Below are 27803 nucleotides of genomic sequence, written 5' to 3'. Positions count from 1 at the left end.
ATGGGGGGAAACTGTATGCCTGGTTTTTAAATTATTTATTTAAATAATTAAAAAAAACCTGCTTGGGGTCCCTCTTATTTTAATGCACAGTCAAGATACGTACATGGCTGGGGGCTGCAGCTTGTGGCCATATGCTTTATCTGTGCGGGGTATCACAATATGGGGGGGACCCTAAGCAAGCTTTTTTATTTATTTATTTCTACACCACTATAGGTAAGCAGACAGCATATGTGATTCCAAGCAGTCACATACACTGTCACACACGGCGGTGGCACGGTCTGACTGCAACCAGAGACGCCGGGACTGCCAGAGGGTGGGCAAAGCAATGAATATGTATGAGGGTAATGAGCAACCCCGGAAGTAGTGTTACCACTACATGGGAAACTTGGTAAGTATAACGCACCTGCTCTAATCCCCTTAGCTTAGCCCTTTTTACCACCATTTTAAAGCAGAATATTTGGGTTCCCATAGACTCTTATGAGGATTGGCACCTGTGCAGATATTCAGGATTAATTCTCATCCCAAACCGGGTTTTTTTGTTTGTTTTTTTTAAAAATTCAGTAGCACCCGCCAATCCCGATTATCTGCTGGTTCGCCCATCCTTACTTATAACATCTGTTCTCATAATTTAATCCTCTGCTCTTTCTGGCATTTTTAGTTCAGTGGGTGATCCTATCAGTGACTGACAAATGCTTTGTATACATATATATATATATATATATATATGTAGCGCCCCTGAAGCCATCAGGGTGCTACAAGGTTATACCCTAGGGCAGGGCCTACCCCCTTAGGGACCCAGAACCCCAGTACCGGTAACACCAAAGACCCAGGTAATCCCAGTTTTCCCCAACAAATCCCCCATACAATGGTACCTAGCTAGGGTGGGACCATGGATGGCCGCCTGGAGGTGGAGCCACTCCAGTCCACTAGTTGACCAGGTAGGAGGGGCAGACTGTGGAGAGTAGTCGGGAACAAAGGAAGTCAAAGGGAGAACTGCAGTGACAGTGGAGGCGAATAGGTGTGACTGAGCAACATCCTGACTTGGGTTAACCGTGACTTGGTACCCAGGAGAGGTGGTTGCCGGTACAGTATGGTAGAGTACTCCAGGAACTACGCACCGACAGGGTACAGGACCCTAGGACAGGAAAGAGCTGCAAGCCGACCTGTTAACACCTGCACAGCAAAGGGGACCACCAAGGACCTTGCTGACCTTAAAGAATCCGAAGACTCAGTAGCAAAAGGAGAACCGGGGGCAGGACCAGAGACTCCAACCCCACAGGGTTCACGCTACCGTCAGGAGGACAGAAGTGCACAAACCACAGACCGGGGATCCCCAGTGTTCCATACCACGGGGACCTACTTACCAGAGACAGGTGCAAGGGAAGAAGGTACCAGAGAACCAGAATGGCACTGGGACGAAGGGGACCTGGAGGCGAAACCAGCCGGCCTCGGGCAACCAGTTAACATCTAAAGTGAGTAAACCAGTTGCACTGAATACCTGTTTGGACTCCTTCTTCCGACGCCCACCGCACCATACAGCCGCTGGGGCAATACCCTACTTGCGGAGGGACTACCATACTAGCTGCTAATACCATTAGCCCCATTAGAGACATTTTGCAGTGGCGGCTCCCTATATATAGCCGCAGCATGTGGTGTCATGAATAAACTTTATTCCACAATCCCTGTAAATATCCCCATTACAAAAAGGGCCCAGGGCATGGAACCGGGTAACGGCCACCATCATGACATTCCCAAGACGTACACTGCCCAGAACCGAATACCACATATCCCTCGGTGCTACAACCCTTATTCCTGGCGTCAAGAACAGGATTAAACTGGACTCGGTCAAACCTGGTGACATGTGCCTTAAAACCTGTATTTTACGGACTGAACTTTATTGTTTGAAAATTTGCCACCATTTTGCTGTGAAGAACAACTATATATATATATATATATATATATATGTGTATATGTCGCGGATGGGTGCCGCCTCCGCTGCGGCAACGGGGCTGCTCGAGTGGCGCTCGAATCCAGGATCGTGTCTGGGGCTTGAGTGGTGACCGGACCCGGGGCTCGTGCAACCGCCCGTCCTCGCAACAGTGAAAAAGGGGGTATTTACAGGGGAGATTGTCTGTGACGCCACCTGTGGGTTGTGGTGATGGGATGGTGGCACCGCCGTTGCCTCTCGGGGCCAGCATCCTGGAACGATGCTGTGGGGGCAGCAAGGTGGTATCCCCTCCACGGGTAGGGGGAAAAAGTATAGTCCCGGGGCCCAAGTGTAGGTAGGGAGAAGTGCTGGGGCGCCGTCGGCAGGTTGGACCAGATGACACCGGGATACTCACAATTAGGAAGAATTCACACAGAGTCTGTATTGTAAACCAAGGCTGGATGCCGGTTGCCTCTGGAGGGGTGTGCTGGTCCCACACACGGGTTGGCAAAGCAGGGACCCTTCCTCCTGTACTTGTGTCTTGCTGTGTGTGGATTAAACCCGCTTGGAGCGGGAAAAATCCGCTCCCCTGCAGCTTTGTTTGCCCGCAGACTCTGACCCTTGGGACTTCAATGGGTTCTTGGCGGACACACTGTCCCCCGCGTTGAGCTGCCGGTCTGCTCTATCTGGGCTTCTCTCTTCGGGAACAAGGCCTGGTACCTTCTCCCGCTGGTCAATTAACAAGAGGCTTGAAGCTTGCCTCGTCCTAGGGTCCAGGTACCCCGCCTGTGCACGGCCTCCGAACCGGATTCCCGTTGTCGATACCAGCGGGCTACAACCCTGCCCCAGTCCACTTCAGGTCTCCCACGACTGGATCTCTGTCGCCTGTGGTCCTACAAAGCCATCTGCCACCTAGTCGGTCCTCCCGTGGTCCAATGGCTCCAACCCTGACCACACTGCACTTCAGCTCCCAACTCTTCACTGGACTCAACTCAACTCAACTCTGAACTGACACTCAACTCCACTCCTCACTGAACTGATTCCCACCCCTTGTCACCTCAAGACACTTAGGTGGGCGTTCCCATCCACCTGGTCCCGCCCACTGGTGTGCCCTGGCTGTCATGGGAGAGCGACTAGGATTTGTGGCTGGTGTTCCTATGTGTGGGATGTGTGGTGTTAATTCCCAAGGAGGAGGCGATTCCTGTACCCTTGTTGGGAGGTACAGTCATCTGTGACTACCTGGTTTTTCCAGGGTGTAACACTCCCCATTGGTAAAACACAGCCCGTCCGCAGGCTGTCCGGCATCGGTATCTATTTTTCTGCATCTGAAAAAAGGTAAAAACAAGAATAACATTTTAACAGGCAACATTATAACATTTCTTCCCTTTATGGTAGGCACATAGCTTGAACGTTACGGAACTGGTTACAATCTACCCTTTTTCCCGCCACCCAAAACACCTATACCCTCCCTTGGTGCCACTACTAGTCAGGTGTCACACCATCCTGGGTTCTGGTGGGCGTCTCTTTCAGTGTCCGGGTCAAAGTTTCGCACCGTGTGTCACCCCAAATGGTCCCTTGGACCCGATCCCTTTGACCTGGAGTCTAGTCACCGGGTTTCCGTGGTGAGTGGGCCTCGGCCGGCTCCACCGCAGGCCCTTCCTCCAACCGACCTCTCCAGAGGGTGCCGCCTCCTGGCGGTGAGTACCAAGAAGGTAGATGAGGGGTTATTTACAAGACCCAAGAATGTTTTTGGGGTGGTGTCGCCAGTCCTGACACCATGGTCCATTGTTAACGGTTAACTGGGGTAAACATGTTTCAAAATAACTGTAGGAAAAGGCAGCCGGGAACCGCTACCTCACTTCTTTTCATGAAGGTGACGGTGGGAGGCGAGGCATGGTGTCTCATCCACCACGACCCACTTTTTAACATCTAGGGCAAACCACCCTCGCTCTCCGCAATGCCAGGTGTAACTCACCATATCTCTGGGTTCCAGATCTCGGTCTGGGTGGCCGGTAGGCAAGTGAGGGGCCACATCCCTCTGGGACACAAATATCTCGGAGTCCAGTCCCGGCTCGTAAAGGAAACCCCATCCCTTCTGGGGGTCAAAGTAAGGGACCTTTCCTCGGTATGTCGGGCCCCGGACCCGGAAAGTGGCTTGCCGCAGGTGGTCTTTTTCTTTGTAGGTGCAGGCCAGCACCTCAGCCTTGCGTTTCTCACGGGCGGCAATTTCCTGGCGCAGCTGCCGTTGTTGCCGCTCCCAATACAGGACACGAGTTCCGTGCTCGCTTCCTACTCTGGACCCAGGCCCACTCGGATGCCCTCGGCGCTGGTGACAACCGGACTCCCTCTCTGCCATGGGCCCCATCGCTCAGTGGCCTGCTCCTCCTCTCGGCAGGTGCATTCCCGCTGTTCCGCAGCCAAGACGGTATTGGGAACGGCCGGCACCGTGGACCAGACAGACTTTTGGTCGGGTTCCTCCTCCGGTGCGGCAGGGCGGACTGACGGAGCCGTCGTCATCTCTGTTGCGGCCGGGTGGACTGCCGGAGCCGTCGTCATCTCTGTTGTGGTCGGGCGGACTGCTGGAGCCATCGTCATCTCTGTTGTGGCCGGGCGGACTGCCGGGGCCGGGGATGACGTCATCAGGGTCGTGGCCTGGCTCGAGGCCAGATGGGATCTCATCAGGGTTGCGGCCTGGCTCTGGGCCGAGACGGGGGCTAGATCGGTGGTGCTGGTAAGGCTCGAGGTCCCCAATGCTGGGTCCTCCTGTTTAAACTAGACAGGTTCCGCTGCCGGTGCTTGGGGTAGCGGACCGATCGGGGCGCTGGCTGCGGACACGGGTGGCGAGGGAGGCGATGTGGCGGACGGGGGCAGGCCGGACCCCTCAGCCGGGACGGCCGGTTCCTGGGGAACATATTGGCGTGGGTCACTGCTTACCCGCTCCTCCGAGGCCATCTCCATCTCACGCGCCCGGACAGCTGCAGCCAGGCCCTTCATTTCGGTGGTCCTCCGCGTCAGAATGAAATGTGCCTGGGCCTGGATCCTTCGGCACATCTTCTCCATCTGCTCTTCAATCCAGTCGGCGGTCCCGGGAACGGGCCTCTCCACATGCTGGTTGTCAGTCCCCTGAGACATCCTGCTGCTTGCTTGTCCAGGAACGGGATTTGGCAAAGTCCTGGTGTCTCTGCCTTTTATCTTCTTTGTTTACATGCCGCTCACCCTTGGTTTTCAACAGCAGTCTCGCCAGACCCACTGTCCTTTGTGACTTCCTGCTTTGGGAGTCACCGGGTTCCGCCCGCGTTCTTAGGCAGCGCGGCTTCGGCTTTGCGCCTTTTTCGGGGAAGAAGATGACACTGTTGTTGTTTTGACACCAAAGATGGTGGGCAAGATGGTGGCAGTTCAAGATTTTGGAGCGTTTCACGGAATTAAAAGCAAGGCACACGGCATCTACTGATGGGGTAAGAATCCTGTTCGTGATGGCAGTTTTTGTGTTGTCGCGAACGGGTGCCGCCTCCACTACGGCAACGGGGCTGCTCGAGTGGCGCTTGGATCCGGGATCGTTTCTGGGGCTCTAGTTGTGACCGGACCCGGGGCTCGTGCAACCGCCCATCCTCGCAACAGTGAAGAAGGGGGTATTTACAGGGGAGATTGTCTGTGATGCCACCCGTGGGTTGGTTGATGGGATGGTGGCACCGCCGCTGCCTCCCGTGGCCGGAATCTGGGACTGATGATGTGGGGGCAGCAAGGTGGTATCCCCTCCACGGGTAGGGGGAAAAGGTGTAGTCCCGGGGCCTAGGTGTAGGTAGGGAGAAGTCCTGGGGCGCCGTCGGCAGGTTGGGCTGGATGACACCGGGTACTCACAATTAGGAAGAATTCACACAGAGTCTGTATTGTAAACCAAGGCTGGATGCCGGTTGCCTCTGGTGGCGTGTGCTGATCCCGCACACGGGTTGGCATAGTAGGGACCCTTCCTCCTGTACTTCTGTCTTGCTGTGTGTGAATTAAGCCCGCTTGGAATGGGAGAAATCCGCTCCCCTGCAGCTTTATACGCAGAGGGAGCTGTTGCCCGCAGACTCTGACCCATGGGACTTCAATGGGTTCTTGGCGGACACCCTGTCCCCCGCGTTGAGCTGCCGGTCTGCTCTATCTGGGCTTCTCTCTTTGGGAACAAGGCCTGGTACCTTCTCCCGCTGGTCAATTAACAAGGGGCTTGAAGCTTGCCTCGTCCTAGGGTCCAGGTACCCCGCCTGTGCAAGGCCTCCGGACCGGATTCCCGTTGTCGGTACCAGCGTGCTACAACCCTGCCCCGGTCCACTTCAAGTTTCCCGCGACTTGATCTCCATCGCCTGTGGCCTTACAAAGCCATCTGCCACCTAGTCGGTCCTCCCGTGGTCCAAGGGCTCCAACCCTGACCACACTGCACTTCAGCTCCCAACTCTTCACTGAACTGAACTCAACTCAACTCTGAACTGACACTCAACTCCACTCCTCACTGAACTGATTTCCACCCCTTGTCACCTCAAGACCCCTAGGTGGGCATTCTCATCCACCTGGTGCTGCCCACTGGTGTGTCCTAGCTGTCATGGGGGGGCGACTAGGATTTGTGGCTGGTGTTCCTAGGTGTGGTGTTAATTCCCAAGGAGGAGGCGAACCCTTGTATGGGGGGTACAGTCATCTGTGACTACCTGGTTTTGCTAGGGCGTCACACATACAGTTCTGGTTGTAAGTTACTGATAGGGCTGCCCACTGGACTGAAAATCCCAGAAAGAGGAGAGATTTAAATGATTAAAGCACAGGTTATACTGAATCTTTTGTCACAAAACTATGTATAAATCTATTCCACTTCCCCTGCTCTACAAAATGAAGTCTAGAGAGTGGACTGCATTTTCATGGTGACAGGTTCCCTTTAAATTTGTGGGTGTAATGTGAAAAAAATCAAAACGTTTCTGGTGTATTAATACTTTTTCAAGGCACTGTACATTATGACACACATCAAGTAAGAACAATATGATTTTGTCAGGACTTGAAATGGCATCATGTGGGGAAAGCAAAGTGACTGGTAAGATAAGAAAGGCTCAAACTGTCCTACATCTCCTCATGATCATGTTTCTGGTAACCAGTTTGCACCCACAGCAAGTCAAGACGTGTCTTGCTGTTGTCATTATCCCCATAATCGTCCTTATATATGTAACGCCTCGCGGGCTCGACTGCGACCGCCGAGCCGCTCGGATCCATGCTCGTACTGCGGATGGTGGCTCGAGCCTCTCACGGACCCGGGGGTCACGTCGCTCTGCAAGGGAGTTGGCGCTACATGCTGGGGCTTGGGTGAGGAGTTCCACGGCCGGGGCCGCGGTGGTTTGATTTCGAATGTAAGTTTGTGACGCCACCCACGGGTTGTGGTGATTGTAGACACCACCGCTGCGGTGAAGGTAAGGGGGCTCCCGGGAGCGGTGTAATGGCGCAGCTAGGTGTTGACCCCTCCGTGGGTAGGGGGTGTTGGTCCCGGGGCCCGGTTGGCGAGGGCCGGGGTGCAGGGTGAAGTGTTGCGGTGCGGTGCCCGGCCCGAAGGCACTGGTGTACTCACTATGACACAAGACACCGGAGTCTCTGGTAAACCAAATGGAGTGATGAACGGGGCCCGCAGCCGGCTGCAGCTTCTCCCAGAATAGGTTGGTGGTTTCCACCTTTCTCCTGCACCTCTGTGTGTAAATGTTTGACTTCTATGCCTAGACACCGGTAGTCCGCTCCCCGACTTGCATATGCCATAGGAGCCCGTTTGCCCGCAGATGCTGGCCCTTTGGGTCTCTATGCCTTGGTGGTGGCTCTACCCTGTATGGTTGGGCTGTTGTCTTCTAAAGGGACATGCGTGGGATAGGTCCTAAAGTCCAGTCTGCAATCAGTTGATTCGGTTCAGGGCTTTGTACTGGGTCTGAGTACCCCTCCTGGTGCTCCGGTTTCCAATCGGTTCCCCGATTCGGTAACGGCGGGCCACCGCCCGACCCCGGTCCCTACGGTTCCACCGGCTGTAATCCCAGCTCCTGCAGGCGGCCACCACCATCTGCCTCCTTGCCAATGGTGACTGGGTTCTGACCCAGCTACCCAGTAGTCTCTTGGCAGGCCTGGACACAGGACTGTCCGTGAACTTGTCTGCTCTCTCCCTCCTCCTGACTACTTTCTTCACGACCTTGAACTTGTCTGTGTGTTTTCCCACCTCCAGGCCTGTGAACTCCTTGGTGGGCAGAGCCAACCCCCTGGCTCCACCCCCTGGTGTGGACATCAAACCCGGAGGGTGGTGACAAGGTTTTTAGTTTGACTGATGTCACCTAACCGGGAGGGGGTGTGGTGTTGTGTGTGACTACCTGGGATGACCTGACTAGTCCAGGGCGTCACATATACTGTTTTCCATAATCTTCCTCCTCTACATATAAGTTGTCAACATTTAGCCTAATGTGTGTCCAAGAAACATGCATTCAGCTATACGTTTGTGTAGGAACTGAACATGTTTAAGTTCACAACCATCAGTTCTGGCTGAAATACCTGATTTCTTTTGCCTCTTATGAAATAATTGTGTGTGCTTAGCCTTAATGAAAGATACCTAGCAACCATTAATTATTGAGAAAAGCCATCTCTGCCAGGCCCTGGGACAAGATGCAAACATTTTTCCAAAGCAAAAATTCCATGTATCATAATTTCAGTTAAAGTAGGGATAAAAAGTATTTAGTCAGCCACCAATTGTGCAAGTTCTCCCACTTAAAAAGATGAGAGAGGCCTGTAATTGACATCATAGGTAGACCACAACTATGAGAGACAAAATGAGAAAACAAATCCAGAAAATCACCTTCTCTGATTAAACAAGGTTTTTTTTATTGCAAATTATGGTGGAAAGTAAGTATTTGGTCAATAACACAAGTTCATCTCGATATTTGGTTATATATCCTTTGTTGGCAATGACAGAAGTCAAATGTTTTCTGTTAGTCCTCATAAGGTAGCACATGTGAAGGGTCTGAGAGATAGCAGTGAGGAGGAGAAAAAGAATCTGCTCACCTGATGTGGTTGTGCAGCCCTCGAACAACCACGGTATAAGGCGGGAGTGTGGTGTCAGTAATCTTGTAACCTGTTGGCCCACGATGTCCATCCAGGGAAGCACATTCCTGAAGAGCTGGTCACCTGACATGTCACTGGGTGTCTCTAGTCATCTGACCTCCTCTACCAGACCGTGCTTCCTTCTTTTCTAGTGGTATGTTGTTGGCCCATTCCTCCATGCAGATCTCCTCTACAGCAGTGATGTTTTGGGCCTGTCGCTCCGCAACACGGAATTTCAACTCCCTCCAAAGATTTTCTGTGGGGTTGAGGTCTGGAGACTGGCTTGGCCACTTCAGGACCTTCATATGCTTCTTACGAAGCCACTCCTTCATTGCCCTGGTGGTATGCTTGGGATCACTATCATGCTGAAAGACCCAGCCATGTTTCTGTGACGCCCTGGCAAAACCAGGGTGTCACAGAGCCTGCAGAAATCCAGCAAAGTGCAGGCCATTCTCCAACCTTGGCACCAACACAGTCCTCACAAAGATGCACACCTGCCCTACTCACTCCCTCCTCAGGAAAATGGGAGGGATTGGAAAGCACTGAGGAAGTGTTAGAGCAGAGTTTAGTCAGTCTGTGCGGAGGTCAGTGAAAAGCTAACAGGGAAGGCTTGCAGCTCCCCGGAGAAAGTGGTAGCCGGGGTTGGGGCCTTGGACTTCTGGACTAGGTGGCTGTAAGGGCCCTTGCTGTGCATCCGTGTGCGGGACCCGAGCACACCCCTGCAGAGGCTACCGGCATCCGGCCTTGGTTCACTATAAGGACTCTGTGTGATTTTAATCTGAATAGTGAGTACAACAGTACCCTCAGGCACAGCGCCGTGCTACGCCGCCCTGCCCTGCACCCCTCCAGCAGCTCCGTCGTCATCACCCCAGCGGGCCCCGGGACTCACACCCTCTACCCACGGAGGGGTCAACACCTAGCTGCGCCACAACACCGCCACCCGGAAGCCCCCACCATCATCAGCAGCGGTGGTGCCAACAATCACCACGACCCGTGGGTGGCGTCACGAACGATCTCCATAGCGGCCCCGGCCGCGCACCCACCCGATCACCAATCCAATCCCCATTTTCACTCCTGGGCGAGGAGCGCTGCCCGAGCCCCGGGTCCGGCCCACTCGAGCCACCAAGGAGAAGGTACCGGACCCAAGCGTGATCTCCCCGAGCAGCCCCCATGACGGGGGACTGGCCCCCGTCCGTGACAACGTGGCGTCACGAACTATATATATATCCCAAAAATCCAACTCCCACCCCTTTTCACTCGTGGGCGAGGAGCGCTGCTCGAGCCCCGGGTCCGGCCCGCTTGAGCCACCGAGGAAAAGGCACTGGATCCGAGCGTTATCTCCCCGAGCAGCCCCCGCGACGGGGAAGCTGGCCCCCGCCCCCGACATTTCATCTTCAATGCTCTTGCTGATGGAATGAGGTTTTCACTCAAAATCTCACGGTACATGACCTCATTCATTCTTTCATGTACACAGATCAGTCATCCTAGTCCCTTTGCAGAGAAACAGCCCAAAAGCATGATGTTGCCAACCCCATGCTTCACAGTAGGTATGGTGTTCTTTGGATGCAACTCAGCATTCTGTCTCCTCCAAACATGACGAGCTGTGCATGGATCTAAGCATAAAGCTAAAAAGAAATTAAAGCACCACTCTAGATGGTGGGTCGAGGTTTAGCACTGGAATGGCACTTCAAATGTAAATCACCTGCCATTTTCACATACTCACCTTCCGGCGGCTTCAACAATTTTCAGTGCCGCTCTGATCCTGCAGTGTCATCTTTGCCCATAAATTTTGACTGACCACAAGCAGAAGTTACATCACAAAGTCTCAATGCAACGCTACGAGAACAAGAATGAGGCTCTTATAGACTTATATTGAGTTGTGACTTCTGGCGCGTTCCATGAAACACTGGGGCTGCCGACAGGTCACAAATCAACCAGAGCGACATTGGAAAAAGATGAAGATGGCATCAGTTGAGTATAAGACAAGAGGCAAGGGGCTTACATTTAAACCACCACTCCAGCAGTGGAAAAATGTAAAAAAATTACTTCAATTACTCACAATTACTCCCAGGATTTTTGGCGTATTTATAAAGTTTTTATGGTGTCATCTATGTGGTGAATTGTATTCGACCCCTGTGCAGAACTGGGAACAAAATGGAACAAAAGTTAGTATTAACTAAGCAAAACACAAATCTTGGAATTGCATTAATGCAATAATTTTTCACGAAATTCTCAATTTTTGTCTAATTTTTTAATGGTGTTTTGGATGATGTTTCCTAGTAGAACACTTCTTAAGATTGGGACCATATATAGACATTCGAGATCCATGTTACATGCAGCAGGATGTGGAGAAGGAGACACAGCATTAGGTGTTGTGGTGGGGTAAATTTAGATGACAAATGCAGGGGACAAGGCTGAAAGCCAGAATAAAAATTAGACAACCTATGACAACCAATCCTTGTGGTGAGGTGCAGAAAGTGAACCAGCAATGCCCTTGGTTATGCTGTCAAACATGCAAAGGTGTATGCTGAAATGCTTGTGGGATGATAGGGGAATTGTTACCATCAAGCAGATTGACAACTATTGGTTAGCAATGCTTTTAGACCTTTGCAATAAAAGAAAAATGGGTTAATATTTTCTGCTTCAGAAAGGGAGTCCAAATTGGCATTTCCAGGATAATATGTGTTCCATGCTCAGTGAACTTTTACAGAGTGGATGTCTGCTGACTACGTCTCACCAGTAGACCCCTTTCCATTCCATGCAGAGTCACCACTCCCTCCCATGTGCCAGCACTACAGCTACAAGTAAATAAGGCAGCAGTGATTATGGTATTATAATTTACCAAACGGCTGATTCATTAAGGTGTTTATGCCAGAATTCTGACTTAAAACACCTTAATAAGTTGCAAAATATTTGCACAAATCAGAATTTGTGCATAATTTTTACGACTTTTGAGTTTTCATGCCAGTCCTAGTCAGTTATGCCAATACGAATAGAGAATGGGTGTGTGAATACATCTCCAGTGGAGGAGCAGGCACTTGTAAGATGCACCTAATTCATTAAGTGTCGTGTGTTGCTGCAATGACCCCATTCATTAAGAATAGAATTCACCATGTCAGTCTTAATGATTGTATACTCAAATGTTTTTTTGCCGTTGCACCAATCGGAAGCACCAAAGCAAATAAAGTCAAACTCCCTGAACAGCCAAGTTTAGTCGTACCTGGACTATGTGCTTTCTCAAGAAGATGCCATGAGCTCCCATCACATGGGCTTATGGCTCAGCAGATTGGGGCTGTGTCCAAAACTGGCTAAATTTGTTATCATCATACTGTCATGTTCAGCTTTCAGTGTATTGTCATGGATTGTATTCAGCGCAGCCAGTGGCTTTGTCACATCAAAGTGAAATAGGTTATCTTCTGCAAGCAAGGAAAGCCTTAAATGTGTCAAAGTGAATCAAGCATGGATCAGTGCTAACCTTAATTCACCTATGGCTAATGCCAATGATTACTTTAGCCATACTATCTGACTTCCTGTCCATTGTCTCTCTGCTACACTGTTCTTTTGGTACCAGTGCCAATAGCCCATGCAAATATGGGTACCTACTCCCCGTTCATCATGTCATCTATACTGTAGTTCTGCTGGTGAAGGTGCTGTTGCTGCTGGCCCTACACTGCTCAGACATCTACTTGCCTGACCTATATATAGTATAGTATACAGTATTGTATAGAACTGTATATATATATATATATATATATATATATATATATATATATATATATATATACAGTCCTATACTATACTACTGTTGCAAGGGCTGCTGTTGTTGGCCCTACGGTGTCAGACATCTTGCCTGGCTCATCAGACTTTTATACTGTGAGGCTTCTCCTGTAAGTATCCTGGAACTATGCATTGTCCTAACTGAATGTTAGGTCAGATTACAATGGTCTGCCATTATTTTAGACATACATATTTCCTAATCTTACAGAGTGGCACTAGTAACCTATACAATTGTTAAAAAAGGGTTAAAGTTAAAAAAATGTTGTTTTAACAAAGAAATAAAATTCAAGACATGCATCTTTTTAATAAATAAAAATATTATTTGCTATATACTTTAACGGTAACATATTGTGTATGATTATTAGCATACAGTGCCTACAAGTAGTATTCAACCCCCTGCAGATTTAGCAGATGCAAATAAGTTAGAGCCTGCAAACTTCAAACAAGAGCAGGATTTATTAACAGATGCATAAATCTTACAAACCAACAAGTTATGTTACTCAGTTAAATTTAAATACATTTTCAACATAAAAGTGTGTGTCAGTTATTATTCAACCCCTAGGTTTAATATTTTGTGGAATAACCCTTGTTTGTAATTACAGCTAATAATCGTCTTTTATAAGACCTGATCAGGCCAGCACAGGTCTCTGGAGTTATCTTGGCCCACTCCTCCATGCAGATCTTCTCCAAGTTATCTAGGTTCTTTGGGTGTCTCATGTGGACTTTAATCTTGAGCTCCTTCCACAAGTTTTCAATTGGGTTAAGGTCAGGAGACTGACTAGGCCACTGCAACACCTTGATTTTTTCCCTCTTGAACCAGGCCTTGGTTTTCTTGGCTGTGTGCTTTGGGTCGTTGTCTTGTTGGAAGATGAAATGACGACCCATCTTAAGATCCTTGATGGAGGAGCGGAGGTTCTTGGCCAAAATCTCCAGGTAGGCCGTGCTATCCATCTTCCCATGGATGCGGACCAGATGGCCAGGCCCCTTGGCTGAGAAACAGCCCAACAGCATGATGCTGCCACCACCATGCTTGACTGTAGGGATGGTATTCTTGGGGTTGTATGCAGTGCCATCCAGTCTCCAAACGTCACGTGTGTGGTTGGCACTAAAGATCTCGATCTTGATCTCATCAGAACAGAGAACCTTGAACCAGTCTGTCTCAGAGTCCTCCAAGTGATCATGAGCAAACTGTAGACGAGCCTTGACATGACGCTTTGAAAGTAAAGGTACCTTACGGGCTCGTCTGGAACGGAGACCATTGCGGTGGAGTACGTTACTTATGGTATTGACTGAAACCAATGTCCCCACTGCCATGAGATCTTCCCGGAGCTCCTTCCTTGTTGTCCTTGGGTTAGCCTTGACTCTTCGGACAAGCCTGGCCTCGGCACAGGTGGAAACTTTCAAAGGCTGTCCAGGCCGTGGAAGGCTAACAGTAGTTCCATAAGCCTTCCACTTCCGGATGATGCTCCCAACAGTGGAGACAGGTAGGCCCAACTCCTTGGAAAGGGTTTTGTACCCCTTGCCAGCCTTGTGACCCTCCACGATCTTGTCTCTGATGGCCTTGGAATGCTCCTTTGTCTTTCCCATGTTGACCAAGTATGAGTGCTGTTCACAAGTTTGGGGAGGGTCTTAATTAGTCAGAAAAGGCTGGAAAAAGAGATAATTAATCCAAACATGTGAAGCTCATTGTTCTTTGTGCCTTAAATACTTCTTAATACTTTAGAGGAACCAAACAGAATTCTTGTGGTTTGAGGGGTTGAATAATAAATGACCCTCTGAATAAACTTTTCACAATTTAAAAAAAAAATAAAAAAAGAAATAACATTCTTTTTTGCTGCAGTGCATTTCACACTTCCAGGCTGATCTACAGTCCAAATGTCACAATGCCAAGTTAATTCCGAATGTGTAAACCTGCTAAATCTGCAGGGGGTTGAATACTACTTGTAGGCACTGTAACCCATATAGTACAATTTTTAATTGAGTTTAACTGGAAACATGTAGAGTAAAAAAAACAAACCTGCATGTGGCAATTAAGGAAAATAACCCTGAACACACTGCAGTGTTATATGGAAGCAGTGTGTTTCAATTGCATCCAAAACGCTGCATTGTACAGTATAAAAACAGTTGATGTGATCAATAGAAATCCCATGCCCACTGTGCTTCTTTTCACAGCAGCATAAACTGACATGTGGCGTGGTTTTCCAAGCCACGGCATTTCAGTTTATGCTGTGGAGATGAGAGTGATCTCCGCGGTAGAACACAGTGAAAATCCGCAGAGCCCTGAACCCTGATCATGGGTACGGGCAGCTGAAGTTTCCTGCAGACAAGACTCGCAGCCCTACAGAAGAAGACATGCTGCATTAAGGGCACATCTTGTCCTGGTCATGTGCACCCACCCTTAAAACTCCCATAATTGCCCCATGCAGGTTTGCTTTGTTACGCTACAAGTTTTCAGTTAAATTCAATTAAAAATGGATCAATACAAAAAAGCCACTTATTTACACTACAAAATCGGTTTATATGTCTTTTTTTCTCAACAGTAACCGAGTTGGTGGGGTCAAAACAGAGACGTATCGTTGGTATTGTGGTTCAGATGTTTTTCACTTTGGGAGTAATGATCATTCCTGGCATCGCATACTTGATCCCTTCATGGCGGGGCATTCAGCTCGCCATTTCACTGCCAAACTTCCTCTTCCTACTTTATTACTGGTAATTACCGATACTGATTTTTTAGTGCACTCAATAATACTGTTTCCAACAATACTGTTCTTTAATTTGCCTTTAGTCATGTCTCTAGTCAACACTAGCAATGTGAGTTTTATGTTAAAATGTAGAATGTAAGCAATGTCCTCCTGCTCAAATTCAAGATTAACATGTTTTTTGCTAAATTGATTAAAATGAGTGGCTGCATGTTCAGCTTCTATGGTTTATTGCTTTTGCAGTAACCATATTTTTCTGTTGGGTTTGTAGACATGAAACATTCTGGCCACATAAAATAACATGTGAATTTTTACAATGGGTGAAGTACACGAGATCCACTGTACAACTTGTGCTAAAACGGCATTTTTGATGGTGTATTTCCTGCTCTCAGAAGCATAACTTGTAAATTCCCCCATATAGTGTTTGCTTTTACAGAAAATAATAGAAAACACCTGCATATAAAAAGCAAAATCCTCACATTATCATTTGGTTTATGTTTCAATTAGCGATTAAAGCTTGTGGCTTGGTTGTTTAGACTACAGTTTATTAGAAGTCAGCAGCAGTAATCATTTCTCAGAAACAAACCCAAGGATCCAATTATCACTATTTAAACTACGTTATATACAACATTGTCATTATCTAAACTGCTCCATGGAAGACCTAAACCATCTGTTTCTATTAGAAAGTCTCTTAACCACTTCCATACAAGAGCATTTTACCCCTACTTTATTACTATGCCTATTATTTTGGCTGAACTTTTTCTTTTTCTGCATTCAGAGAGCTGAAACTTTTTTGTTTTTCAAATCAGCACAACTCTATGAAGTTTAGTTTTTTTTTGCAGGTTTACAAATTTTTTTTCAGTGGCGCCAATTTAGGTTACATATAACTTATTGATTGCTTTACTTTCAATAACTTGTTTTAGAATTGTTGGGGAATGTAAAGAATAACATTTCTGCTGTTGTGTTTGCCCTGTTTTTAATTCAAGTGTGTGGTTTAAGATGTTACATTTGTTATATCTTGTGGTTTTAACGTGTTACCATGTTTACCATACCATGTTTTTTTGACAATTTTTCACATTAAAAACACTTTTCATGGCAATAGTGTTTGCTCGTAATAAACGTTATTACTCTTTAATAGTGATCAGCAAGCCCAGATTGTAAAAGTCCGGATCTGTGCGGGTTCAAAAGTACCCGAGCACCAACCCTAGGCCTGAAGTTCTCAGGGAACTCAGGATAACGATCTGGGTTCAGCAACTCGGGTAATAAAAAAAAAAAAGGAAAAATTAAGAAAAAAGGGGAAAGCAAGCTTGTTATACTTACCGAATGTTTTGCGCTGCTGTACACTGCTTCTGGTGCCACTCATGCTACTTCTGGGGCCGCTTATTAACCTCATGCATATGCACTGCTTCTCCAGCACACCAGCAATCCTGATGTCCTTGATTGGTTGCAGTCAGATGTGCCCCCACCCTTTGTGACAGCGTGTCCAACTGCTTTCAATCAGAGGCACTGTGTGCGTCTATATATTATTGTAAAATTAAGAAATAAAATAATAAATAAATTTAAAAAAATGGCATAGGGTCCCCCCATATTATGATGCAAAGCACAGATAAAGCATATGGCTACAGGCTACAGCCCTCAGGCTTGTGCTTATCTTGGCTGTGTATCAAGATAAGAGGAACCACATGCTGCTTTTTAAAATTATTTAACCAGCGTGCCGTTCCCCCAACTTTGATACCCCGCCATGATAAAGCCAACAATTGGGGGCTGGTATTCTCAGGCTGGGGAGACCTATGCTTATTGGGCCCTCCAGCCAAAAAATACCAGCCTGCACCTGCCCAGGATTGTCACATCTATTAGATGCGACAATCCTGGAATTTTACCCGGCTCATCCCGATTGTCCTGGTGCAGTGGCAATCAGGGTAATAAGGGGTTAATAGCAGCTCACAGCTGCTACTAAGCCATAGATTGTTATGCTCACCGAGGAGCTGCGAGCGTCCGGAGGTGGACCCACTGGACCGTGCACCGGACTCCCCCGAGAAGGCGACCAGCAGCGAACCCCTATACAGGGACTGTGCGGCACCTCCCCAGAAGGCCTAAATGCACGGCAGCCAGGAACCGGTAGTAGGAATCTCTGTAGGGCCAGGTGTAGCAAGGTTGTGATGTCCACAGCCGGCAGAACACGGAAACGGCACCGGAGATGTTCACAGCAGGTGATGTCCACAGCAGGAACGGTACAGATAATGTCCACGGCAGGTAGGGCACGGTGACGTCCACTGTCGGTATGAGCGGTGACGTCCACAGCAGGTACGGCACAGATAATGTCCACGGCAGGTAGGGCACGGTGACGTCCACTGTCGATATGAGCGGTGACGTCCACAGCTGGAATGATACGGATGGCACTACGGTGAGACAAGGGATTAGAACCAGGTAACAAATACACAGAAAACAGATAACAGCACAAGGGGGTCTGGACACTGGCAAGGCTCTAATGGAAGCGTTGCTCGGGTACCTGCTGCTGGGGGAGGTGAACCTAAATACCCATTAGGTAACAGGTGACCTCTGAGGTCACTTCCAGAAAACGGGGCATACCGCTTTAAGAAAGGGGGCGTGGCCTCGCGCGCAGCCTAGAGTCACTTACTGCAGCTCTGTGTAAGGAAGGGAGACAGGAAGAGGCTGCAGCATGCCTGGGAGCAGGACGTACATCAGGAACCGGAGCAGGAGCAGCGCCTGCAGAGCCATGGGACCGGTAAGAGGAAGGCCGTCGCTGCTTGGGGCTATGACTGGGAGTGCAAGTGGGAGCCATGCTGGGACTGAGCACATGTGAGGGAGCGTGCCCCCCACGGGGTCTGGTGGGAGCAGACGCTACATAGATTAATAATAGGAGGCATCTATGAGACCCCCATGAGTAATCTGTAAGTGAAAAGAAATAAACACAAACAACGAAAAAAATCCTTTTTTTTTTTTGCATAAATTACCCACACCCTCTTTCACTCCTTTATTAAGTCCCAAAACACCCAGGTCTGATGTAATCCATACCAGGTCCCACGACAAATGCAGCTGTGCTACATTACTGAAGGTACAGCACATGAGCATAGAACAAGACCACCCGCTGTGAGCTTTAGGCAGCGACTGAGCCACTGGATGAGTGGTGAGGTCACTCAGGTTATTTACGGTCACAGCAGGACATTCCCATGGTTTTAATTTAAAAAAGTCGCATGTGGTCCCACTTATTTTGATACACAGCCAAGATAAACGCACGCCTGGGGGCTGCAGCCTGTAACCAAATGCTTTATCTGTGCTGGGTATTATAATATAGAGTGACCCTACACCAATTTTATTTATTTTTACAGTAATCTATACACACAGCATCTGTGATTGAGAGCAGTCAGTCAGTAATGCTGTCACTCAGGGTGGAGTACGCATCTGACTGCAACCAATCAGAGACGTAGGGACTGCTGGTGGGCAGGGGAGGCAGTGCATATGTATGAGGTTAATGAGCAGCCCCCGGAAGTAGCAGTAGAGCAATGCGAGAGACTCGGTAAATATAACGCGCCTGCTCCAATCCCCCTCTCCCTTCTACCACCATTTTTAATCTCGTGGAATCAGAATAAACCTTTCCCGTTTTAGATGAATTAGGATTACCAAAATTATTTATATTTGACAAATGCCAGAATAATGAGAGAGAATGTTTTAAGGCATTTTTATTACTTTCTGCAAAGTCAACACTACATGATCTGAATTGCAATTAATAAAACTTCGGAATTTGTATACACTATTATCAACCAGATTATAATTTTATTCAATATTGATTGCATATGTACATTAATCTTATCTACTCATGCCACACATAAAAAATCCTGTGGTTTTTAACCATGCAGTGGTTGCATTTCTAGATTCCCTAAAAAAGCTAGGGGATAACATATTCCCTAAGGTCGGGGCGCTCTTAACAAAAAAATTACAACCCTTATGGATAATCTCAAAGAGTTAGTCATCTTAAGCCAGCTTTACACCTTACAATTAGGTGTGCGATCTCGTATGCGATGTGACACGCCCAGGTCGCATATGCGATTGAATGAGATTGAACGTAGGTCGTTCATTTGCTGTCACACGTGCGTTAGTAGTCTATGTTAAATTGATCAATTTTGTGTGCGATCCTTTAGATCATGTGTTCCGTGACGTATGCATTGGGCACCCTTTTTTTTTTTATTATTTATTGACTTGCCAAGCGTGTGTAATGTGTAGGGATGCGTTTTTACTATGTCATCTGCCATTCAGCTCTGCTACATGGCCGCTGACAGCAGCCACAGACAGCCATGTAGCAGAGCTGAATGGCAGATGACAGCAGACACAGACAGAGCCGCACTGTCAGAATGAACTCGGGTGAACCTCACCCGACTTCATGGTCATGCTGCGGCTCTGTCTGTGTCGCGCCCTGATTAGCGGTCACCTGTGAAGGACTCACCGGTGACCGCTAAACTCCTGAGTAAGTGAATTGAGCAGCCCTGAGGTGAGTAGCGCGATCAGCTGAGCTGTCACTGAGGTTACCCGCGGCCACTGCTGCATCCACCGCTGGATCCAGTGACAGCGGGTAACCTCAGTGACAGCTCAGCCGATCGCGCGGCTGTCTTCATTTGCTGTGTGGAGGTGACCGGAGCGGCTGTGTCTGCTGCAGCTCCGGTCACCTCCATGCAGCAGCGCTGGAAGCGACGCTGCATCATCCTGGAGTACGCCGGACAAGGAGGGCTTTTTGGGGCTGATTAAAGTGGTTAACCAGGGTATATGTTTGTGTTTTTTATTTCTAATAAAGGATTTTTTCGGGCGTGTGTGTGTTTATTTACTGTAATTTACAGATTAATCATGGAGGGTGTCTCATAGACGCCTGACATGATTAATCTAGGACTTATTGGCAGCTATGGGCTGCCAATAACTCCTTATTACCCCGATTTGCCAACGCACCAGGGCAAATCGGGAAGAGCCGGGTACAGTCCCAGAACTGTCGCATCTAATGTATGCGGCAATTCTGGGCGGCTGCTGACTGATATTGTTAGGCTGGGGGGCTCCCCATAACGTGGAGCTCCCCGTCCTGAGAATGCCAGCCTGCAGCCGTATGGCTTTATCTGGCTGGTTTTAAAATTGGGGGGGACCGCACGCCGTTTTTTTAATTATTTAATTATTTATTTCACTGCACAGTATAGACACGCCCACCGGCTGCTGTGATTGGGTGCAGTGTGACACCTGTCACTCAGCGTGGGGGCGTGTCTCACTGTAACCAATCATAGGCGCCGGTGGGCGGGGAAAGCAGGGAATACGAGATTGTTTAATGGGCGGCCGGCTTTTTCAAAACAGTAAAAGCCGCCGGAGCAGTGTGAATGCCGTGCAGCGCCGGAGATCGGGGATCGGTGAGTATATGAGAGAGGGGGATAGACTGACATGGACAGAGAGTGAGGGACAGAGATAGTGACCGACTGACAGAGATTAGTGAATGACAGACATTGTTAGGCGCTTCAGAACGCAGCTTTTCAGCTGCGCTCTGAAGCAGACCTTTTTTAAGCTGCGGTGCAGAGCGCACACCTGCGCACATAGCCTCAGACATCAAAATCGTATGAGGGATGTCACACGTTACAATTGACTAGGTTCATACAACAAAACGTCCAATGTATGAGGAATAAACGACGTGTATGCGATCACCGTATTTTCGTTCAATCTTGATCGCACGTAGGTGTCACACGCAAATACGTCACGAACGATGCAGGATGTGCGTCACTTACAACTTGACCCCGACGACGGGTTGAAAGATTTATTGAAGCGTGTAAAGCAGGTATTAGATTATTAATAAACATCTGTCAATATTATTCTGTTTTCTGAATGGAAATTTCCTACTAAAAGTGGTCACAAAAGTAGTCATATTAGTATAAGTCATATCCTCAATTATTCTTTTAGAGGCTAATAGATGATCACTAAATATGTTCCTAACTTTGTGTTTGGCTCTGTTCAAAATCCATGTCGGATAGTTGCATTTTTTTCAATCTATCGCAATCAATTGCTTCTTCTTTAGTGTACACATCATCCTGAGTACAATTCCTGCGTTGTTGCATGAGTTCACCAACAGGAATGCTCTTTATGTTGATCTTTGAATGGCAGGACTGTCCATTCAGGATGGCATTACCAGGAATTTCTGTTCTATGAGTACGAGTATCTATGCGATTTAATTCAGAAGTAATGGAAAAAAAATAATGCTATCTTTATGCCATCATGAAATGTAAATTAGAAAAATTGCTGTTGAAATATTCAATGAAGAGTGACATGGCCGCCACATTGCCCGACCATATAATGATACAGTGATTGATGTAGCGGCTGTACCACACTATACAATCATGGAATGGATTATCGCAAGAAAAAACATATACCTCCTTCCACATAGTCACATAAATATTGGTAAATGAAGAGGAGTGTTTCACACCCATAGGTCCTCCAATCAGTTGTAAGTAATACTATCCTACAAAATAGAAATAATTGTAAGATACTAAATAATGCAAGGCCATGAGAATAAAGCACTTAAGATCTGTGCCATAAAGAGAATATGTATCACAAATTTTTTTGCATTCTTTAACCCCCAACTTGTGCAAAACATAGGAGTAAAATGGCTCCACGTCTCAGGAAAGCCATGAACAGTGGGACTGCCAATTTAATAACCTCTAAGTAATTCCATATATGTTTTGTATGACAGGACACAAAGGCAGAAGAGGTTCTGATAAAACATCTACCCACTGGCATAAATTTTCATTAAGAGAACCTATACCAACTAAAATTGAATGCATAGCAGTCGGAAACTGATGTATGTTTAGTTTCAGTAATGAATGAAAAATCAGTACAATCGAGAATAAAACATTAATATACGCACACAGTTTTTTGCAAATTGTAGACAAGGCTAAGCCTTCATCTAAAAGATCTTTGGAAAGCTTGAATGGGGTCCCCAGTGAACTTAACATATGCTTCAAAGTCATCCAAGATAGGTTTATTTCAAATGACATATAAAGAAGTGTTGAGAATACCCACTGACCCGACCTTATTGGAGGGTTGGGTAGTTAAATCAATGTTTATTTTAAGCTTAGACATGGCTAATGTTTGTTGACCAGATATAGTAAATAAAGCAATGAACAAGAGAAGTGGAGAAAGCCAGCAACCATCTTGGAAAAACTCTGAAGCTTTATTGTGAAAAATCCATAAAAAACATACAGTGGATAAATGCTCAGTGTGAAGACAAGGGTCTACGCATTTCAGGCGTAACATAAAACTGTCCTTTAATCATGACGATCTGTTTTGTTGCGTAATTTAATGAGATTAGAGTGGATTAGGGAGGGACTGAAATTTGTCCATTATCACTGGTCAACACAAAAAATAATCATCAAAGGTAATATGTCTGTATTATGGAGTTTGATGTGCTGATTCCAAAAATATGCTTAGTTTTGTTCAATTATATGAAGTTTCTGAAATAGAAGTATTTTTGTTATTATGTTAGTTCTGCATTTTCAATGTATGCTGGGCCCCTAATGTGATATGCTCAAGTTGTTCAAATGGTCTTCGTGACTGGTTGGATATGAGGAAAGTTGGTATGCTATTTGCTCTTCCCATAATTTGGAGAGAACCCAAAAATCATACATGACTGCTACTTTTATTTTGTCAAACAGAAGGGCTTTTCTACAAAGAACAAATATAAGGTTAATTACGCTGAACTTGAATCTGCGATTAGGCCCGTTCCACATGATAGTACCTTGCCAGTTCCTGTACTACCATTGTCTGGATTGGATGAAAATTAAGTAGAATATGAAGACTATAGAGCTGAAGCTACTGGCAAATACATGAAGACCTCAAGTCAAGATGAAGCAAAAAAAAGTTGTGTTCCAGCTCACCTGCGTAGGAGACACCAACTTTGGACCGTGCAAGGATTGCAAAAGTCGGCAAAACCAGGTCAGGGAAACATGAGGAAATCCAGCAGCTTGATCCAAGAATTTTTTAAAAATTATATTTTTTTATTGAAGTATAATTAAAAAGTCCATAAAGTCACATGGAGTGCTAAATCAGACAGAGGACGCGTTTCGAATGTCTAATTCTTATTCCGTCTCTGAGAGACTGAGTGTGTGAAGTGTCGCGGGTGGGGAGGAGGGTGTCAGCACACCGCGCTCACCCCTTCTGCTCGGGTCCGGCAGCTGCTCCTGGTGGCTCGAGCTGTGGGCCGGATCCCGGGGTTTCTCGAGCGACACTCCTCGCCCATGAGTGAAAGGGGGTGTTTGTTGGGTGTGGGGATTGTTATAGTTCGTGACGCCACCCACGGTTGTGGTGATTGCACCACCGCTGCTCAGTGTGGGGGTCCCGGGGATGGTGATGCGGAGCAGCCAGGTGTTGTGTTGCCCCTCCGTGGGTAGGGGTTGGTGATCCCGGGGCCCGGTGATGTAAAGTGTAGGGCCTGGAGGGCGCAGGGACGCGGGGGCAGCGCTGTGCCTTGCGGCACTGTGGTACTCACTCAGCCTGACACACGGACACAGTTTGTACGGTAAACCAACGGCTGGTAGGACGGTCCCACAGACGGCTGCACCTGCACTCCCGGTAGGTGACGGTGATGTCTCTCTTCCTTGCACCTATGTTGACTGATGGTAGCGGTGGATTCCCTCCGGTTACCCGCTCCCCGACTGCAATCTGGGCCGGAGGAGCTCTACACTTTGCCCGCAGGCGCTGGCCCTGGGGAAACTGGTGCCCTGGCGGTGGCGGTGTCTCCCCGGTAATGGTCGGGCTGTTGCCGTCAATCGGGACTTGGTTGTTGGGGGATCTACGTCCCCGTCACTGACGGATTTGGCAAATCTGGCGACTCCTAGCCTTGCCGGGGTCCGAGAGGCCCCTGCCCTGGTGCTGACTGTCCTTCGGAACACTGCTCCAGACCACCGGGCACACAGCCAACGGGGTCCTTCCAGGAACTTCCAAACGGTCCCCCTCCAGACAGTCACCGCCGTTGCTGACCTTGCTGTTCTGGCCCTCCACAAAGCTGGACCCTTCAGGCTTTCTTTCTCTTCTGTCACTTTTCTTACTTTCCTCCTTTACTACTTTCACTTTCTTAGCTCCTCTCCTCCCTGAGCTGAACTCTGTTGTTTACTCCTTCCACTTCCTCCTCCTGGACTCAACTGCACTCTTGCCCTGCCTGGGCTAATCTGCCTGGTTACTTCCTGCCTCCAGAGCTGTGAGCTCCTTGGTGGGCGGAGCCAACCGCCTGGCCCACCCCCTGGTGGGCATCATCAGACTCCTGGAGGAAGGCAACAAGGATTTCTGGTTAGCTGTGATGTGCCTACCTGGAATGTGGGGTGTGGTGGTGTGACCCGTGTCCCCTGGCTTGCCCAGGGCGACACAGAAGCACCCCTAAAGGAACGCAGCAGTTGGGTATCAAATCCTTTTCTTTTATTTTGTAAGTGTCACACGTGAAAAAGTGCTATACAATTGTCCGCCAGGTGTCGACGTTTCGGCTAACAAGCCTTCATCAGGTCGGACAGACTTGACCTAAACTGGAATCGTGGTCTAGTTAGCATATAGGGTAGCTGTGATGACACATGCAGAGACTGCCTGTTTGGGGTCCCTGGGTAATGCCGGCATATAGGGTTAAATCACAAGCAAATATGTGGAGCACAGCAAGGTATTCTTGGTAGTCATATGTGTCTCTAGTTCAGAGTAGCCGGAGGAAATACGATCATGGGAGTGTCAGGGAGAAGGCAGCTCCTTCAGAATGGTACAAATACCCAGGAGTCAGGCTTGGGACCAATATACAGGGCTCGGCTGCTATTATAGCAATTGGTTACTTGTGGTGTGGCCTGGATAAAGGTTCGCTGGGAGGATGTTATGGATATGCGTAAGGATCCCGCAGTGTGGAGACTGGGTCCAGGGTTCACGCTTGGAACCGGGGTGATATGCCTGGTGATTGCTAATGACTTCTGTGCTATAGCCTGGAGGGAGGTCCGTTGGGCATGAAGAAAGTCAGAGGCAGCATGAGCCTATGGTGCCGCAGAGCTAATTCGCGTGTCCTGTGGGGCCCAGGCTATAGCACAGAAGTCATTAGCAATCACCAGGCACTTATGTATATTAAACTTTTATTAGCAGACTGATTAAGAATATTATAGGGGTGGAAACCTTGTGCTGCTGACCGGGCTAAGGGAAAACAGATTTATATTCCTAAACAACAGTTCTCTTACTTTAATTTCCCTTTACCTTAGAAATGGTTCTAAAAGACACTGCAAGAAAAGAAAGGTGCCCCAGCTTTTATTTTTTTTCGGCATTTTTTAATTGATTTTATTTTTTTATGGAGACTGAAAAATACCAGAAAATAACACATGATAAATGCAAAAAACACAAGTACAAAACCCCCCTAAAATGTACTAAAAATAGCTATAAAAACACTCTAGATTTATAACACTCCAGAGAAAAAGACAGCTTATTCAAGCATCCGCTGCATAAAAAATGCTGGCTCATTTTTAAAGGGGTTGTCCGACATAAACTCAAAAACCTCCCAATCAGAGCAGGCCCCACCCAGCCTCAGTGTCCAGCCACACCCCAGTGTCCAGCCTCGCCCCCTGCACACACATTCCATGTCAGTATTCTGCCCAGCACTGACCTGTTATCACTACAGCTTTGCAATAAACAGCCCCACATCGGGCTCTGCACCGCACACACATATCGGGCTCTGCACCGCACACACACATATGGCTCTGCACCACACACACACATATGGCTCTGCACCGCACACACACATATGGCTCTGCACTGCAAACACACATATGGCTCTGCACCGCACACACATCGGGCTCTGCACCACAAACACATCGGGCTCTGCACCACAGACACATATGGCTCTGCACTGCACACACACATATGGCTCTGCACTGCACACACACATATGGCTCTGCACATCACACATATATATGGCTCTGCGCCGCACACACACACATATGGCTCTTCACCGCACACACACATATGGCTCTGCACTGCACACACACACATATGGCTCTGCACTGCACACACACACATATGGCTCTGCACCGCACACACACACATATGGTTCTGCACCGCACACACACATATGGCTCTGCACTGCACACACACATATAGCTCTGCACATCACACACATATATGGCTCTGCACATCTCACACACACATATGGCTCTGCACCGCACGCACACGGCGCTCTGCAGCGACCCTTCTCTACCCCCATAGGGAACACATGTAGGGAGTACATACTCACCCCTTCTTGGTCCCCGCCACTCCTGCACGTTCGCGCGCTGTCTGTGCTCTGGACATATCAGCACAGTAGTGACGTCACCGCTGTGCTGAAGAGAGCACAGACAGCCGGGCAGTGATGAGAAGCAGCGCTCCCTCTCATCAGCGCTTTCAAATATATCAGCATCTGTGATCTGTGATGCCGGTATATTTGAATGTGTGATCCTGAGCAGGGGCCCGGTGCTGGCGCTGACACCATGGCAGCCGCCGCCAGGCCCCTCCCCCAGGTGACGTACCCCACAGCAGTGCAGGGGAAGATTGTGGGCAGAGTACGGGGTGCGGGGGAATGTGTGGGATGGTGCAGGAAAGGGGGGGCGGGGACTCCACGCACTGTACCTTCCCAGCAGGGCGGCAACATGCTGTTCCAGATTTGCATGTCAACATGGCCCTGCCCATGTTGACATGAAATGACCGGAAGCAGCAAAATCGCGGCAGGAGCAGTCACATGACCACTCTGAGCTGGGGGAGAGGGGCTGACAGCAGGGCAGGTAAGTGCTCACTATCTACTTACCTGCCCCAATGTAGCCCAATAGGGAAATAATAAAAAAGTCAAAATAAGCCGGATAACCCCTTTAAACTTTGGTAAAAATGAAGTGTGAACACTTGTCAGCATTCTTCCCACCTGGCCTATTGAGCTCAATATTATGCCTACATGTGATTTAAATATTGTAAAAAGTTAGAAAGTGTAACCGATCTTTTATACTGTATGTTTTCCTTTCTTTTCAGTTACATACGGTATATTTTATATCTATTTTAGTTATCTCATTTTATAAGGCTGGATTTCTTGGCATTGAAAAGATATGTGATATATACTGTATGTGTTGTATTCACAGGTTTATCCCAGAATCTCCTCGATGGCTGCTAATACGGAAAGAGAAAGACAAGGCTTTACGTATAATGGGTGACATCGCTAGACACAACGGAAGATATCTCACCCCAAACTACTGCCAGGTATTCCAAGGGAATTATTTATTCATTTATTTTATGTGCTATTTACAGTTTTTACACCA

The 27803-nt window shown here is 48.0% G+C and overlaps 1 protein-coding gene across 1 annotated transcript in view; it reads left to right on the top strand.

The window, feature by feature from the left end:
• The window catches only part of SLC22A3 (solute carrier family 22 member 3), a 387524-nt gene that overhangs the window by 311677 nt on the left and 48044 nt on the right, over window positions 1–27803 (top strand). Inside the window, exons 4-5 of the mRNA XM_075339784.1 lie at window positions 15325–15493; window positions 27627–27744. Coding sequence (XP_075195899.1) covers window positions 15325–15493; window positions 27627–27744 — 287 coding nt within the window. The remainder of the gene's footprint in view (window positions 1–15324; window positions 15494–27626; window positions 27745–27803) is intronic.

This window comes from Anomaloglossus baeobatrachus, chromosome 3, assembly GCF_048569485.1.
Source record: "Anomaloglossus baeobatrachus isolate aAnoBae1 chromosome 3, aAnoBae1.hap1, whole genome shotgun sequence".
In the NCBI taxonomy this organism is placed as follows: domain Eukaryota; kingdom Metazoa; phylum Chordata; class Amphibia; order Anura; family Aromobatidae; genus Anomaloglossus; species Anomaloglossus baeobatrachus.
The sequence above is the reverse complement of the archived record's forward strand: the minus strand, read 5'-3'. Positions and strand labels throughout refer to the sequence as shown.